A 17,786-nucleotide genomic window follows, 5' to 3' on the forward strand; every position below is an offset into this window, starting at 1 on the left:
TTGCCCCACCCTGTGTAGACGACATACAGAGAGCAAACAGACACACACTGGTGTGCCCACTTCCAACAAAAGGCCTGGAGTGAAGGCACCCCCTCGCAGGTGAATGAAGACTCTTGGTGGCCTGTGTGTCACGTTAGTGCACATCCTCAACCTCACAAGACTCGGTGCCCAATGTGGGACCCCAATAAACTGTATGCCCCTTGGATACACTGCCCTAACTCAGGTCACAGCAGTCTTGACTTGAGATCTCAAACTGAACGGTCATAAAACTGCACAGCGAGGACATGAAGAGGTTCCCAGAGCACTGGCGGGCCAAGGGTTCTGGCCGCCACCAGTGTTGTGTTATCATCAGAGCAGGTAGGAACGAAAGCTCCAAGCACAAGGATTTTCCAAAGGGCACTATTAGTAAATTTAATTAAATTTTGCCTGAATGCAGTTAAGTCCCTCATAAAAGACATCATAAAAGTACTTTAGAATAAACAATTTTAAAAATACTCTAAAGGTACACTGGAAGCGAATCAAATGAGTAATTGTATTCCTCCATCCTATCTAACAAAAGAGAAACATGGTAATTGGCGTACGACCGCTACCCTTCCCATTGGCTAATCAGGGTGATATGCAAATTAACTGTCAGCCAAGATGGCAGCCGGCAGCCAGGCAGCTTGAAATTAACATGAGGCTTGCTTGCTTCAGTGACGGAGGACTCCAACGTTCCCGCTTGCCGCTGCAGGCCTCTGAGCTGGCAGTTTGAAACATAGTTACAAAAATAGAAGCTAAACAAAACCCCAGAAACCAGCTTTCAGCTAGCCGGGATCTCAGACCTGGAGTTGATACAGAGTTTCGATTGTAGAACCGAAACAAACCAGATACCTGCTTTCAGGAGCGGAGGCCTAAGAGCTGGAGCCTCAGAGCTAAAGCTGACTCAGAATAAAAAAGAAAAAAAGGAGCATTTGGGAGCTTCAGTCCCAGCCTGAAAACAGCCCTCAGCCCCTCACCCAGACTGGCCAGACACCCCAGTGGGGACCCCCACCCTGAAGGGTGTGTGACCAGCTGCAAACAGCCATCATCCCCTCACCCAGGCTGGCCAGGCACCCCAGTGGGGACCCCCACCCTGATCCAGGACACCCTTCAGGGCAAACCAGCCGGCCCCCACCCATGCACCAGGCCTCTATCCTATATAGTAAAAGGGTAATATGCCTCCCGGCACCGGGATCAGCGTGACAGGGGGCAGCGCCCAAACCCCCTGATCGCCCTGCGGCTCTGTGTGTGACAGGGGGCAGGGCCACAACCTCCCTATCCGCCCTGCTCTGTTCCTGACAGGGGAAGGCGCTCCAACCCCCTGATCGGCCCTGCTCTGTGCCTGATAGGGGGGAGCTCCCCAACCTCCTGATCGCCCTGCAGCTCTGTGTGTGACAGGGTGCGGCGCCCCAACCCCCCCACCCCACAGGCCCTGCTCTGCGTGTGACGGGGTAGAGCCATAACCTCCCCATCGGCCCTGCCCTGAATGTGACAGTGGCGGTGCCCCAACCCCCTGATCAGCCCTGCTCTGTGGGTGATAGAGGGTGGCGCCCCAACCCCCTGTTCCGCCCTGCTCTGTGCATGACAGGGGGGAGCTCCCCAACCCCCTCATGGGCCCTGCTCTGTGCGTGACAGGGGGGAGCTTCCCAACCCCCTGATCGGCCCTGCTCTGCGCGTGACAGGGGGGAGCTCCCCAACCCCCTGATTGACCCTGCTCTGTGCGTGACAGGGGGGAGCTCCCCAACCGCCTGATTGACCCTGCTCTGTGCGTGACAGGAGGCAGCGCCCCAACCCCGATTGGCCCTGCTCTGTGCGTGACAGGGGGTGGCACCGCAACCTCCCCATCGACCCTGCCTTGAGTGTGACAGGGGGCGGTGCCCCAACCCCCCAATCGGCCCTACCCCGAGCGTGACTGAGGGTGGCATCGCAACCTCCCAATCCGCCCTGCTCTGTGCATGACAGGGGGCGGCGCCCCAACTCCCCAATCGGCCCTGCTCTGAGCCCGACCAGGGGCTGCACCTAGGGATTAGGCCTGCCCTCTGCCACCCGGGAGCAGGCCTAAGCCAGCAGGTCGTTATCTCCCGAGGGGTCCCTGACTGCGAGAGGTCACAGGCCGGGCTGAGGGACCCCCCACCCCCCCAAGTGCACAAATTTTTGTGCACCGGGCCTCTAGTATGTAATATAAGATATCATTTCTTTAACTTGGTATCCATCCTTCTGACCAAAGAGAATAGATTTTTTGTTTTTCGTCTAAATCCTGGTGAGGCCCAGTGTCTGCCTACGATGAAGGGAACCCGTCTTCAGCACCACATGGCAAATGGTGGCTATTACACATGAAATCCCCCAAAAACCGCAAGAAGGAAAACTGTTTCAGCCTAGTTCCTGATACCTGACCTCACACACCTCACTGATCGTAAATGGTGTGTCTTCACAGGATCAGAAACTGGATTCACGGTCAAAGAAACGACTGAAACTTACAAACTCCCAGTGATGCCAGCGGGCAAGGACAGACAGGCAGCGCAGGCAGGCAGGGCCACCGCGCCCGCGGCATCTGCTCTGCTGATGGGAATGGGAAGCCCCGCAGATACAGCCCCACTCTCTCTCCCTTCCCCAAGCAGCTCCTCCGAGCAGGTCGGGATGCCAGGCCAGAGTGGAACGGCCAGACCAGACACAGCCGCCACCGGCTTCCCTGGGGGAAACAGCCAGCTGCAGCGCCATGCCTACACTCTGGAAGCTATCCAGCAATAAAAGGGGAAGAAGCTGCCACACTTAGCAGTACAGTGGACCTCAAGAATATGATGCACAGTGAAAGAAAACAGACACCAGAGGACACATAGGGCATGACTCCAACGATATGAAATGTTCAAAAAGGCCGCTTGTAGGGACAGGTTAGTGGCTGTCTGGAGCTCTGGACTGGAACAGGGACAAACTGTAAATGAATATGAGGACCTTGATCAGGGGACAAGAGCATTCTAACGCTGATTTGGGGTGATGACTGCGCCACCCAGTAAATTTACTAAAAATCACTGAAATGTAAGCTTGCAATGAGTGACTTTCATGATACATCAACAACAAAAGCAAACCTGGACTGTTCAACTGGTAGCTATGACATGCACTGACCACCAGGGAGCAGACACTCAACACACAGGCATGGAAACATGGAACAGACTGATGAATCTCAGAGGGAAGGGGGGAGGGGTGACACAGGAAGAGATTAACCAAAGATCTTATATGCATACTAGAGGCCCAGTGCACAGGTGGGGTCCCTCAGCCTGGCCTGCAGGGACCGGGCCGAAACCGGCAGTCTGACATCCCCCAAGGGGTCCTGGATTGCGAGAGGGCACAGGCCAGGCCGAAGAACCCCACCAGTGCACGAATCCATGCACTGGGCCTCTAGTAAAGAAATAAAGGGGAAGAAGTGACAGCAGAGGTCATTTCTAACATGTTTTGACAATTTAAAAAATGGATGGAGTGGTAATCCATTCAGTAAAGAGAAAACCTTACAACCTAAGTGGCTACTGAGGAGGATACCAAATGGAAGGCAACTTGCCCCACAGAACCCTGGGAAGATAGTCATGTGGAAGCACTAATCCCGGTGCAGTCCTCAGGACTGGTGCTCAGGGAGCAGGGCCCAGGTTCCATCCACCTAATGCAGGCTGCTCTCCTGGAGCCCAAGGTGAGTCCCTGCAGAAAGGAAGGAAACATGCTCTGAGAACACACGGCAAAGTCACGGACACAGAGCTGAGAAGTCAACATGTCAGACCACAGGCGCTCAGCTCCTTTCTCTGCCCTGAACCCCGGAACTACAATAAACAGATGGAGAGACCCTGAACAGGAAAAGCCTCTGAGTATTCCTCTTAGAGAAACTGACCCCCCAAAAAAGGCCTACAGATATTTCAGAGTGGGATTCCAAGTCTGTGATCATGTGCTGATCCCACCTGTCCTTCCGACACTGAAGCACCATCAGCAACACCCTCCCGCACCTGCACACTGCGCCTCGGACCCAGTTCTAGTGCTGGACTTCGAAGACGTGCAGTCGTGAACCTCCAGGCATTTAAGGAAAATCCTCAGCATTAAAGACAATGACCAAAAGAGACAGAAAAAAAATGAAATCTGGACGAAACAGGGAAGAATGCAGGAGCACAAGAAAACCAAACAAACAAACAAAATCTATACTCAATTTCCTCAGAAAGATAAGGACATATCCACGAAAGAACGGTACAGCTAAACAAAAAAGTGAGCATTGCTCTAATTTAAAAGTTCAATAAAAAAACTGAAATGTAAAGTCAGAGACATCTCATAATAGCAAAGCAAAAAGACCAAAAGACATATATAATAGTAGAAGAAAAGATAGGGAAAATCAAAGAGGTGACTAACACGACTTCCAAAAAGAGAAAGCAAAGAAGTTGGGAGGGAAAGACAAAGAAATTTCTCAGAAAAAAAAGACATCTCCAGATCTTTAAAAAATTAACCAAATACTTAGAACAGTAAATGACAACAAGACACACTCATAAAATCTAATACCAAGAATAAAGATAATACCCTAGAAGCTTCCCAGAAGTTTAGAAGGAGTCATGCGAAAACAACAGAGCAATGCTGTATTCAAGGTTCCAAGAAAAAAAGATATTCAACCAAGAATACTGTCGACCACACAGCTGACATGCAAATTTCATATAAATAAATAGTAAGAACATTCGGCCACCCAAGGACCTTTACAGCCATGCAGCTTTCTTACAAAGCTACTGGAGGAGGCGCTTCAGAAGGATGGGGCAGCAAACCAAACAAAGAAGACTGGCATCCAGGACAGAGATGTTCCGGCAGCAGCTAGGGACCAGGTCTAGGAGGCAACCTCGCCTGGCCCGCTGCGAGATACCTCTAGGGAAGAAATAAGTGGAGTCAACAGGTTATCTGAAACACGTAATCATCTGACTTACTTATGCATTTGGAAAAATTGGCATTTGTGTATCTTTTAGGGCAATGTAATGACAGGTACACAGAAAACTGGGCTAATGAAAAGTAAGGCAACATGAGGGGGAAAGAGTGCTTAAAAAAGGAAATGCAATCCTATTAGACTGCTTGGCTCAGAGATAAGTGGTATTTACATAGTCATGATAACATAAGCAATTATCATATTAACCCAAAATTATGATATACTTATTCATTTAAGGGAGATAAATATAAGAGCTAAATCTTCAACTACCATAGAACTACACTAGCAGTTCAACAACTGTACTGTCAAAAGTCAGTAAGTACATAAAACTGATGAAGAAATAGCCAAATAAGCACGTAATTTAGCAATATGGCAGTAAATTTCAGATGCAGCACCTAAAAGCATTGAAAATAGATTCCTCTTGGGACTAGAATAACTGCTCTGAGTTCTGATTTGAGAATTTTAGCATCACTAAGTTGTAACCATGTGCTTTAATGACTCTAAGTTTTTTAAGGCCCTACTTATCATATCATGAAAATAAAGTTTTTAACTCATAACGTAAAAGTCACTTTTTCTTTTCATTATTTAAATTTGATAGAATAATTTGTCCAATATTTGGCCATACTTGAGGTAGTTACCGAGCCCCATGATCAAAGGCAAATTAGGCATAAAGCCGTCAGCAGCATGTGCCTGGCTCCCTACTTCTCCAGGTGGGAGAACACCTGGGCGTGGACCGGGGCCCCCAATTCTCCAGCTGGTTAAGGCAGCCAACCCCCCAAGCGCCCTGGCACAACCTACTGCCAGGTCCTTCCAAGTGGTCTGGGACTGGGGAACACAAAGTCGTCTCAGAAACTGAGTAAAAACTTTTATAGCTATTTGACAGGGTATCCTGCATGTCTACTTCTTCCTTTCACTTTTCTAGTTCTTTGTATTAGAGCCCTGCTGAGGCTGAGTGCTGCACCGGCCTGTGCTGTGGGAATACAGCGTCTGCATGGGGCCTGGGGAAGCAGACATTCGGGAGGCAGAGTGGATGTCCCATATTTGGCATTTTCCGTCCAGTTCATCCTCCTGGTCCCAAATTAAATAGTAAATATATCTTAATATTTTAACACTGGTAATGCCAACTGGTATTATAAGAAACCTACTTGAATTCACAAAAAATCTGTAGTAAATATTGAAAGCAATTACTTGCAAGTACTTTATAGAATGACCTGTGATCATCTATGTATCTACTTGAGAAAGAAACAAAGTTTTTAAAAGGTAAGGTAGTGCCCTGGCCAATGTGGCTCAGTTGGTTGGAGCATCGTCCCGTGCACTGAATGGTCACAGGTTCGATCCCCAGTCGTGCAGGCAGCAACTGAACGATGTGTCTCTTTACTTACAAACGTCTCTTTCCCTTTCCTTTCCTCTCTCTCTAAAAAAAAAAAAGAGAGAGGGAGAGAGGAAGAGAGGGAGAGAAAACAATCCTTGGGTGAGGATTAAAATATATATAAAATATAAAAAGTAAGATAGTAACTTAAAATTGTTTCACCCATTAAAATTGTCACAAATCCTAACTAGTGTGATTTTGAGAATTCCCTGTAAAGTCCTGACTCTAACAGTCAACTGCCAGGCAGTCTGCGTTCTGTGTGCTTCACCTCCATGTCCATGACAGACCTGCATATTAAAAGGGAGTGGGCCTTCCAGGGCCTGTCCCCGGTCAGCGCAGCCTCGGGCCCACAGCTGTCAGGCCCAGACCACCCAGGGCTGAAAGCAGTGCACCTGTGCAACCATCTCAATCTTCTACTCTTTGCCAATTTCTTTTAAATGACTGAGATACAAAAAAAAATGAAAGCACTGATACTAATGATAAGAAGCACAAGCATCACAAACTTAATACAACTGAGAGATGGAAACCATCTAATGTTCTAAGACCAAGCAATTCCTTGGCTCAAAAAGCTGTTCACAACCAGTGACCAAGTATTTACTAACTAGAGGCCCAGTGCACGAAAATTCATGCACTGGGGGGCGGGGGGGAGGGGTCCCCTCAGCCTGGCCTGAACTCTCTCACAATCTGAGACCCCTCAGGTATGGTTCCTTAAGGCAAAATACAAGTCCGCAGCTATGCAAATGAACACATCTTTATCACAAAGTTTCAAGCAACAAGAATTAAAAACCCATCAGCAGCAGGGCTTTACCTGGTGTTAGATGTTCCTTATTTAGTTTAGTTCCTAAACAATTTTTGGAAGTTTGGGGTTGGTATTTCTTAAGAGGTGCACACCAACATGCGGCCAGCAGGGCTGGCTTCCTCCCACCTGACCCAAGTCCGGAATCCTCCCTACATTAAGGAACTCCGTCCAAACAAGTCTGTACAGGCCACCCAGCGGCAGGCCAATGTGCCTCCTAAGGAAACATCTACTTCTACAAAATTGGTTTTGCCCCCTGGGGAGAACATCTGGTTAAGAACAAAAGATGCGACACTCAGAAGATAACATTTAGAGAACTCCTCACAACAGTCCAAGTGCTTGCTTCAAAAATGTCAATTTATATGGCACTTTTTTGGTGCGCAATGGAAAGTGGTTTTGGCACAAGTCCCAAAGCTCCTAATCCAGTGGGCAAGCAGTGCACCCATTTAAGGGCCACACCAAAGCCTGTGGAGAATGAGCGGATTCACCACGTTCAGTGGAGCCGAGTCCACCCCTCCTTCTCTTGCTCTCGCTCCCCACCACCACCACTACCACCGCATCCCCTGCTCTCTCCTGGGCTGCTGTCCTAGGCGAGCCATCCTTCCTGTTCCTTTCCAAAGCATCATCTGGTCACATCTCCTGCTCCCAGGACCTCAAGCCCAACACACTTCCAATGGCTCCTCAATGCTCCAAGAATCGTGCACAAACAACCTCTCCCCAGACGCCCACTGCTCCCTGACCCTCCTGCACTCCAAAGGTCACCAGCAGCCTTCCTGCCACATGCCCCTCCCCATCTTCCTTCAACAAATGAGGGCGACAGCAGGAGCACAGTGCGAGCAGTGGCAAACTCAGTGTTGGTGCTGCTGGCCATCCTCCGGCCAGAGAACTCTCCTCCTCTACCGCCCCCGCCACGGTCAGACAGGCCCAAGGGGCTCGGTCCTTCCTGGGAGTAGGTCTGACTGCAGACACGTCACCCACTGAGCCCCACCCGCCCTCTCACTCCCTCCAGTACCTCTCCAGAGACAGGGTCTTCCTTCTCTGGGTAAGACAATTTAAAATACCAGCCGCTGTATCCTCACGTCATATACAATAGTAGCAGTCACCCCAAGAAAAAAACAACAGTCAAAATATTTAAAGTAATAAAATCCGCCAAAACCGGTTTGGCTCAGTGGATAGAGCGCCGGCCTGCGGACTGAGAGGTCCCAGGTTCGATTCCGGTCAAGGGCATGTACCTGGGTTGCGGGCATATCCCCAGTAGGAGATGTGCAGGAGGCAGCTGATCGATGATTCTCTCTCATCGATGTTTCTGGCTCTCTATCTCTCTCCCTTCCTCTCTGTAAAAAATCAATAAAATATATTAAAAAAATAAATAAATAAAGTAATAAAATCCAATGTAACATAAAAGGAATTCTGATTTATTATTTCTGGTTTTTATTTTTCAAGCTAGTACTTTCTCCCTTAGATGAAAATATTTAAAATTCACTATATTTACTCAACATGCACAAGATCATCCTATAGATACTTCTGTTACACATATGTGGTATTATGAATAAAACACTGCAAAGAGAAATTCACAAATTTTTTAAGTTTTAATTTATATGTGTGCCCTTCCCTGTGAGCCCTCAGAAACCTAAGGCAAAAATAAATTTCTCTCAGCAAAATGTATCCTGTGTTTCAAATCCTTTTTTAAAATACAGGTATACACTGCTCAAGTATAACCAGACTACGTATTATTTTTTTTAGAGGCAGAGAAAATTATAAACTACTAGGGGCCCAGCGCACAAATTCATGCACCTTGAAAGGAACTGTGGGCCACAAGGCTGTGGTAGGCACAGGGGCGGGTGGGTCTCAGCCCATCCTCTGCGCCCCCGCCCGGCCCCTCCTGCCGCGGACCCGGTCCCGTCTGCCAGTAGCCCCGCTCCCACGTGCTGCCAGCACCGGCTCCACTCACACACACTGGTGGCATGCAATGGGGTCGGCGCAGGCAGCAGGTGCGAGGGCCAGGCAGGACCGCGGCGCGTGGGAGCAAAGAATTTTCAGTAACCGCCAGAGGCTCCCCCAATGACAGTGACGGGCACGCGCCTTGGTCTGGGGCCCTGCTAACCAGCTCCATCATCCTGCTGCAGCCGACGCCCAGACGCCCACCATGTTCAGCGCTCTGCCGCCTACGGCCGACACCATGTTCCATGCACAGCCCTTAGTACTCAGCGCACATCATAGCGACCGGTTGTTCGGTTGTTCCACCATTCGGTCTATTTGCATATTAGGGTTTTATAGATATACCTATGCCAAAAAAGCCATTTGCACAGAACATATCAAAACTCAAAAAACTCCCTCACATATAATCTCAAAATAAACAACCACTGTCGCTATAACATAAAAAGTTCACAGAGAAAGTGAAAAACAGAAAAACTTAACAATGAAATAAATTAGGACAATGGGTTGTTCAGCTGACAGGTGTTTTACCTGAAACTGCTTTAAGAAAAAAAAATTCTTTATAAATAATTAGTCACAAATATTTCCCAAACTCTGATGCTATTCACATTGCAGGATGTTAGGCAGCAATGAACAAATGCTAAAGTGTTAATAACCAAATCCCAAAACCACCATATACAAATCATGCCAACAAATACCCTGAACAACTCCAATGCATAATAGTTCCAGAAACGACACATTTGGAGGGAGAAGACAATGGAGACGTTACTGATTCTGCTATCTCCACCACTAAACTTAACTTCCCAGTCCATAACTACTAAAGAACCTCTGTGGTAGTACGAAAACACGCATGACACAATCAGGAAAATGTGTGAGACGGCACTGTGATTATCTACAAAACCAAAAAGGTGCATACTGAAGTGTTTATGGCTGAAATGGTCAAGATAAGGGGGGGAGGAAGACCACAGATACCAGACTAGTCATGTGCTGGTAACTGTTAAACTGAGTGAGTAATCTATTCTCTCTCCTTGTCTATGTTGAAGTTTTCCAAAATAATAAAATAGAACTGCTGGTTAGCAAAATCTCAGGCACTATTTTGTTCATGACTGTATGCCTCTTTTGCAGATTTTCTAATTCCTTAGGTTTGCATAATTTGAGATTTTTCTCAAAGGTACAAACTCTGTAGTCAGAGAGCTGTGCTGCTGCCAGAATCCCCAACACTTCCCAAATGCAGTGCTCAGGGGCTGGAAGCAGAGAGGAAATGAGGAGCAGTAACAATCAGGAACCTGCCGCCACCGCCACAAAGATCTGCCACCTCTTAGAGCCATTAACACACATTCAGGTTCCAGTCTTTCTTTTTCCTTATGGTTTAAACCAGACTGCTGGCTTCTGGTTTACTCGCCACCCTGCACATCCGAGCGGGCCCAGGAAGATACAACCGACCCGTGTGACCAGGTCAGAGACAAGCGCTGGCTCGCTCACTTGTGAGAGTACACTCACCACTGAGATTTGGCCGGAAAAACCGGGTTAGAAAAACCCACTCCTTCTTGAACAAGCGCTGGGGCTGGGGAGTGCTACAGCCGTTACCAGGCCACTCCGTGAACCGCAACACAATCTTCTCCAAAATGTCCCAAAGGCGTCCAATTCAGTCCAGCCCAGGAGGCTGACTTAACAGGGCTCCCTTTCAAATTCAAAAATCTGGCCTGGGCCCCAAGAGCTAAACAACAAAACGGAGGCTGCTCCACTTGCATCACTAAGAACAGCTCCAGTCCAGACCCCAGGCCCATCCTCAGCCCAGGCCCGGGAAGCGGGCTGGGGGGAGGCTCCAGGGGCACAGGAACGCTCTCCGAAAGCCGCAGACAGACAATAGGCTCCACACTTCGTGTGGCCGCAGAAAATGCCCAAGTCAGCTGCCAACCCCTCCTCCATTCCCAATGAGACAATGACAGTTCTTCATGGAGAACCACAAAGCCCTGTTTCAAGAGGTACTTCTTCTCTCCACCGTGCACCCCCTCAGCCAGGACGCATGCCCGTGCACATAACTTCCAGAAAACGTTCAGGAGAAGAAACGATCCCGACGCGGAGCACCTAGCGCGGTGCGTGGCGTGCTCCAGGCCTCGCCTCCACGCCGCACCACCTGCACCACCTCCGCTCGGCCGGGCGGGCTCCCGCACTCCCCTCCCGCACCGCCCGGCCGGGAGGACGCGCCGGGAGGGCGGAGGCCGCCAGGGGTCAGCCTCAGGGCCGCGGGCGCCCGGGTGCGCTGCACGCGCGGTGGGGCGGTGGGTGTTGGAAAGGAAAGGCCCGGTGGGTGTGAGAGCTGGGCATCCTCTTTCCTCCTCGCCCTCCCTCATTTCTGTGTCAATTACACACCTGTCAAACAGGTTATTCCTGGAACTAGACTTTATAATCCGCGCACGGCAATCCTTCCGGCTCCTGCGGCCCAAACACACGCCCCTCCCTCCTGCCCCCAAATGTGTTTCCGTCAATAGAAGGAGGTCTGATCGCTACAGAGTGCCACCACTCTGCACCTCGGGCCCCTGGCAAGCACTCACAGGAGGGAACATGAGGACAATTTTCAAGAGGGCCAGGCAGTGGTTTAGGATAATCACAGACAAGGCCTTCTATTCTGAATTTTAATTCGCACACGCTCAGAGGGCCAGATTTGGGAAAAACAACAAAATGAGGGCTGTCTTAGGAAAAATGTCTTCCCACTCCAGGGCAGAGCGTGCCGGCGAGCGCCGCTGCTTTCCTTATCGCACCGCCAGGAAATGAGGTCTTCGGAGGCCGGTGGGAGCCCGCCGTCCGCGCGGGCGGCCTGCAGGCAGCCCTCCGCGGGCCGGCGGCCCCTCGGTCCCCGAGAAGTTTCCACGCGCGGGGAACAAAGAGGGCGCCCACACTGACCTTATAGACTTGCCCGTAGGTGCCATTTCCAACCACTTCCACCAGCTCGAAGATCCCCGCCGGGTCCTAGGCGAGAAGGGAGGGTTACCATCGCGAGCGGCGAACAATGAGCCAACAGAGCGGGGCGGCCGCATAGACCGGGCGGCCTCGAGGAGCTGGGCACCGCCCGGCGCGCTCGCCGGAGCCGGGGGCCGGGGCCGGGGACCGGGGCGCGACCCGCCGACGCCCCCGCCCCGCGCCCGGCCCGCGCCCGCCCCGCACCCCCGCAGGCAGACAAAGGGGCCCCGCGCCCGCGGCTCTCCCGGGCGCGGCCACTCACCCGCAGGGCGGAGAGGTCGATGTCCACCAGACTTTTCGCCGGGGAGTCGTTCGCCATTTTCCCGTTCGCCCGGGGCGGGCGTCGGGCGAGGGTCGGCGGTGTCCGCCTGCGAAGCCGGGGCGGGGGGCAGGGGGCGTGCGCGGGCGGCGCTCACACCATGGCGCTCGGGCCCCGCGCGGCGCCTGCAGACGGGCCGAGCTGGGCCGCGACGCCGGGAGAGCCGAGGGAGCGCGAGGCCGCGAGACAAAGCTGCCCGGGCGCGGGGCGGGGCGGGGCGGGGCTGGGGGCGGGGCTGGAGGGGCGGGGCGGGGGCGGGGCAGAGAGGGGCCGAGGCGGGGCGCGCGGGCGGGCGGCGAAGGGGGCGGAGCGGACGGGGAGGGGCTGGAGGGGCGGGCGGCGAGGGGGCGGGACGCGGCTTGGGGGCGGGGCTTCCGTGTCGGGCGGCGAGGGGGCGGAGCGGACGGGGCGGGGCCGCAGCAACAGGCGGAGGCAGCTCCCTCCAGGCTCGGGCTGGAAAGGGAGCGGAAGCTCTCGCACCGCAGCCCCGCCCCAGTCGCGGGGCGACGCCCGGGGGACGGGAAGGAGCCTCCGGCGGCGGGGAGGTGGGCCGAACGACGGCCGGGCTGCGGGAGACGCTGGACGGTGCGAGCGCAGGAGGGTGCCGCTGCCGCGCACTAACATCGAGCCGGGACCCAGTGCCAGAGGCTGCGGACCCTCGCTCCTCCCGGGAGAGGCTGCGGCCTCCTGTCCCCAGGGGCGCGAAGGGTGTCCCTTTTCCGGGGCCGCCTCCTCACTCCCGCTCACCCATCGCCTTCCCGCCCCGCATTCGCTACTCTCAGGGCCCTCGTTTCCGCTCCCTGCGGGGGTTTGCTTGTCCTTGCTCTTTTCCAGGCCAACTCTGCGACCCGCCGTAGCCGGGGGACTCGCTGAGCGTCCCCTGCCGACCAGGTCCGCGCACTGCACAGCTTCTCTAACTGCCACGTGCTGAGCTGCTTGCTCAGGTGTCTGGGGTCATGGCCACTAACCCGAGTTCTGTGCCTGGAGATCATTAAGGATCAATAAACAGGCATCTTCCAGCAACTTTGGAAACTTGTCAGTAGTTAGACAGTTCAATCCTATTAACCAAGAATTTTTTTTTTTTTTTGCCTTTTAACCAATTTTAATTAAATTAACCAAGAATGTTACTGGATGAAAACTTTCAATGGCTCCCATCACTTCACATAGGTTCTCAGACCTAGGTGAGGGGGTCACCAGGAGGGGTTGGAGAAGCCGGATTGCTGACCCCACCGCCAGAGCTTCTGATTCAGCAGGTCCCGGCCAGGCCCAAGAGTCTGTATCTAACAAGTCCTCCAAGGCGCTAGCATTGCTGTTACAGGGGGCGCACTTTGAGACCAGAGCCTCACAGGCTCATAGTTAGGCTTCCGAACATCCCCAAATCATCTCCGGATTCCTGCTTTGCACACAGTACCAGATTTAACCCCCCTATAGCCCAGGAGTGATATTATCCTTACTAGTGACCCAAAATGTATGCACATTAAAAGGGAATTAATTAGAGGACATATTTTAATATTGCTATTTGTCCTTTCTCTATAATAGAAGTGTCAGAGATGAAAGAAAATCAGTAAAATGTATATGAAAATCTCCCTCCTGTCAGAGTCTGGGGTGCGCAGGACCCAGAGTCAATCTCCCACCCACCTGTGTGCGCCTCAAAATCACTTGAGACCCAGACCCGGCTGGCCTCACCCCTGTCAAGCCCCCCAGGGCAGAGGGGCACAGCCTCAGGTCCCCCAGGTGAGGGCATGACGACCATTTGCATATTAGCTCTTTATTATATAGGACTAGAAGCCTGATGCACGAAATTTGTGCAAGAGTAGGCCTTCCTTCCCCTAGTTGCCAGCACTGGCTTCCCTCTGGTACCCGGGACCCAGGCTTCCCTCCGGCCGCTGGCAGGCACCTGAGAACCAGGCTTCCCTCGCAGCCCTGGCTTTGTCTGGAAGGTCGTCTGGAAGGACGTCCGGTCTAATTGGCATATTACGCTTTTATTCTTATAGATTTTAGACATGGGGAAACCAAAGTACTGAAAGATAAGGGATGTCTCTAAATTCCCTAAAGTTATATCCTGGAAGTGGGGCAGGTCAACCTATTCCCAAAAATCGAAGTGTGTGATTCAGCCAAGTGAGTCTTATGCCCCAAAGACATTTAGCACTCTCCTGCCTCCCAACAGTTTGGTTTCCAAGATTTTCAACTGTCCCTTGTGAGGCTAAAATACATCCAAGGACTCCTGGAATCCATTGGGAAAATCATAGCAAACAGAATGTTCTTCTGAACTTCATAGTGCTTTTAACTGATTTTGCTTCATAATCTATCGGCAGCAATGGCATTATCTCTGAGTGTAAATTAAATAATTTACTTAGAGAGCTAGACTGGTGCACATGTGAACCTTCAGACCACATTATTTTAGTAGTGTTTATTATTCGTGATAGATAACATGTATTGGATCCAGACAGTGTGCTGAGTCCTTTACATCCATTCTTTTATTATTCACATTAACCCCAAATAGTAGGTACTCTTATTTTCCCCACTTTCCCCATTAGGAAACCAACGTCTAAAAAAGTTACGTGACTTGCTTGGTGTGCATAGCTGAAGCCATGCATAAACACCAGACCCCCGCCCCCACAGGACCACAGGCAGCTCAACTCTAAACCCATGACATAGAGGCCTGCCTCAGACCACTCCCTTCTTCTTGGCCCAGACAAATTTTCTCTGTTCCCTCAAGCTCAACTCAGAAACCATCTCTTCCTCCTCCTCCCAATCTTTCTCCAAGTCGCTCCTATGCTGCTGTTTCCCCCATTTCACCTCTGTGATGCTGATTTCCCACTTCTAATGCAGTGCCTGTTGTTGGAGTACCTACCCAGTGCAAGGCACTGGCTTAGCCATTTTTCAAGATACAAGGAAGATTAAAACCCTCACAGCTTACAATCAAATAATGGGTGTAAGATTGTTTCATAAATAGCTATAGCTAATGGCAGAACATCATAAATTCTGGCTAAACAAAAAGGGGTCCAATGGAAAGTATGCTGGATTTAGGGCAAAAATGAACTCGATTTGAACCTAGTTCTAAAACCAGTTGTGCGCCCTTGCACATGTTGCCTAACTTCTGAGGCTTGTTTCCTTTTCAGTGTGCTAGATGAAGACTGCGGGTGAGGAGGGCAGGGAAGAGGCAGTCTCAGGAGCACAGGCAGAATAACCAGGCCTGGAGACAGGGAGAGGAAAACTCTTGTGCCAGTAGACTCTGAAGACTTGGCTTCTGATGGGATGCCAGAGGCAGTGGACACGAGGAGGTAAGAATGCTGTGGGTGGGAGCCTTGTTCACATTTGGGAGGAGGCTGTCATGAACACAGAAAAGGATGGTAAGAGTGTGCCCTGCCCAGCATACAGCTCTGCTCCAGCTTCAAGGGCAGAGGCCAAGTTCTCAGTCAAGCAGGTATTAGCTCAGGCTGCATACTAAGTACCACAGGCTGGGTGGCTTAAGTAACAGAAATTATTTCCCCACAGCTCCGGAGAATGGAAGTCCAAGGCCAAGGTTCCACATGATTGGGTTTCTGGTGAGAGCTCTCTTCGGGCTTGCAGATCGCTGCCTTCTCGCTGTCTTCACATGGGCTCTCCTGGCTGTCAGCGCACAGAGAGAAACCAGTTCTCCGGTGTCTTATCTAGTAAGGCCCAACCTTTTGTCCTTATGAATTTAAACTTAATTATGTCCTCACAGGCCCCATCTCCAAATAGCCACACTGGAGCTCAGGGGTCAGCATATAGGGACACAGATATTGAGTCCATAACTAGCATTCGCAGCACGGGATGCCAGGGGGCAGGCTGCGGTCATGGCCCTGGTCCTTAAGGGTCTATTTGAGATCCCAAAATACACCCCCCTAAAAGATAATCAAGACAATAATTTGGAAAAACAAATACTAATTTTAGGCTGGAGGGAAAACATTTGGCCTCTCGCAAAGACAAAGGATGAGAGGCTGAAAGGACGAGGGAACTGGCCGCCCTGGGCAGGGGGACTCGGTGAGGAAAACCCAGGGAGACCACGCTAGATGGTCCAGGTGAGACGAGAAGAAAAACTGAGGCATAGGCAACATGGGGTTTAAAAATGGAACCCACATTATCAACCAAGTCGCGCTCCAGTGGCAGGTGAGAGCTCAGTGGACCAAGGGATTTAAGTGTGCCTCTTCCCAGGGTAAACCAGCTTACACCCATTACAGAAATTCCAGGGGAGCTGAGCTATGCAAGAGGTCAACATTGACAACCCCAAAATTGACAAAAAAAATACTTATTTCCTAGTTTTTTCTTTATTGTTAAAATAGTGATGGAAATTTATTTTCAACCTCAGAATGGGGCAGCAGCGCTGTGAAACAGCCTGAATATAAGTTAAGGGCTCAGGGTCATAGAAGAATTAGGTCAGCTGGAAATAAAGAATGGAAATCGTGGCGAGCAAGCAGAATTGGGTCAAACAAAGGAAGCAATGGTGAGAGGTGTGCAGGAAAAGCTCAGAGAGGGAAGACCACAGGCTTACGGGTCAGAGGTCAAGTTCTGAATCTCTACTGCACAAAGCATTGAGCAAATGCTCACCCTCTCTGCCCCTCTGCTTTCTAATATGTGATATTAAGAGTTGGGATGGACATGACTGGAAGGCCCCTTAGGGCCTCACAGACTGATTTGTGTAACCCCGGCCTCAACCCTCTAACTGCTCCGACTTCTCAGCCAGGGTGCGAATGGGGCTCCTGAGCAGCGGGAGCTGAAGGAACAGTAGAATGCTGCAGGCTCGGCCACAGAGCTCAGCCCTTTACGGGCACCTTTGAACACGGGTAAAAAGACAGAATCGTTGAACTTGATTAAAAGGAAGCAAGGACTCCAGTGCACACCAGGGTGGTAGCGTGGAATGCAGAAGCAGGTCAAAGGGCAGTGTTCCAGTTATCTGTGGGAACTTACGCACGGGTGACCCAAGCACCTCATTTGGACATACCAATACAGACGCCAAAGGGGACTTACTACTAATTAATATGGCCGAGCTTAACCAAAAACTAAGAAGAGAGAAGACACAGGGAACAAACAAGGCAAGAAATCACCCAGGTTTATTTACCAGAGAGCTGATGGGTTTCAGCGCTTGGCAGGCCACCTGGAGGCACGCGGAGGTCGTCCAAGACACCGCGGCCTGGAGCTCGGTCTCTTGACTCGAAGAGAGGCCTCTAACAGTCTGGGCTCAAAGGCAGAGCAGGAATGGCAGTTTGGCAGTTGGCAGTGTCCAGGGGGGAGGAGAACGTCTGGCTGTGGAGGTCAGACAGGCGTCTGAACCGCAGCAGATTTGCTCTCCTTAAATCCTTGAAGCTGGGGGTCTTCAGTGTCTCCTATCAGGTGCCACACACGGGTGCCGCCCTGTTATCTAGGTATACACTCAGGCGGGAAAGTTGTGTACATGTCCAAAGCTTATCAATCACACACACACATCTTAGTTTTG

The 17,786-nt window shown here is 51.2% G+C and overlaps 1 protein-coding gene across 8 annotated transcripts in view; it reads right to left on the reverse strand.

The window, feature by feature from the left end:
* MAP4K4 (mitogen-activated protein kinase kinase kinase kinase 4) overlaps positions 1 to 12,537 on the reverse strand; it is a 195,678-nt gene extending 183,141 nt beyond the window's left edge. For all 8 annotated transcript variants that reach the window (XM_081100885.1, XM_081100880.1, XM_081100879.1 and 5 more), the window contains exons 1-2: positions 12,272 to 12,537; positions 11,953 to 12,018 (exon numbers count right to left, since the gene is read on the reverse strand). In XM_081100885.1, the coding sequence (XP_080957011.1) occupies positions 11,953 to 12,018; positions 12,272 to 12,328 (123 nt within the window). In that variant the 5' untranslated portion in view covers positions 12,329 to 12,537. The remainder of the gene's footprint in view (positions 1 to 11,952; positions 12,019 to 12,271) is intronic.
* Positions 12,538 to 17,786: the final 5,249 nt, after the last annotated feature.

Source organism: Myotis nattereri (assembly GCF_964212035.1).
Source record: "Myotis nattereri genome assembly, chromosome: 10".
Classification (NCBI taxonomy): Eukaryota; Metazoa; Chordata; class Mammalia; order Chiroptera; family Vespertilionidae; genus Myotis; species Myotis nattereri.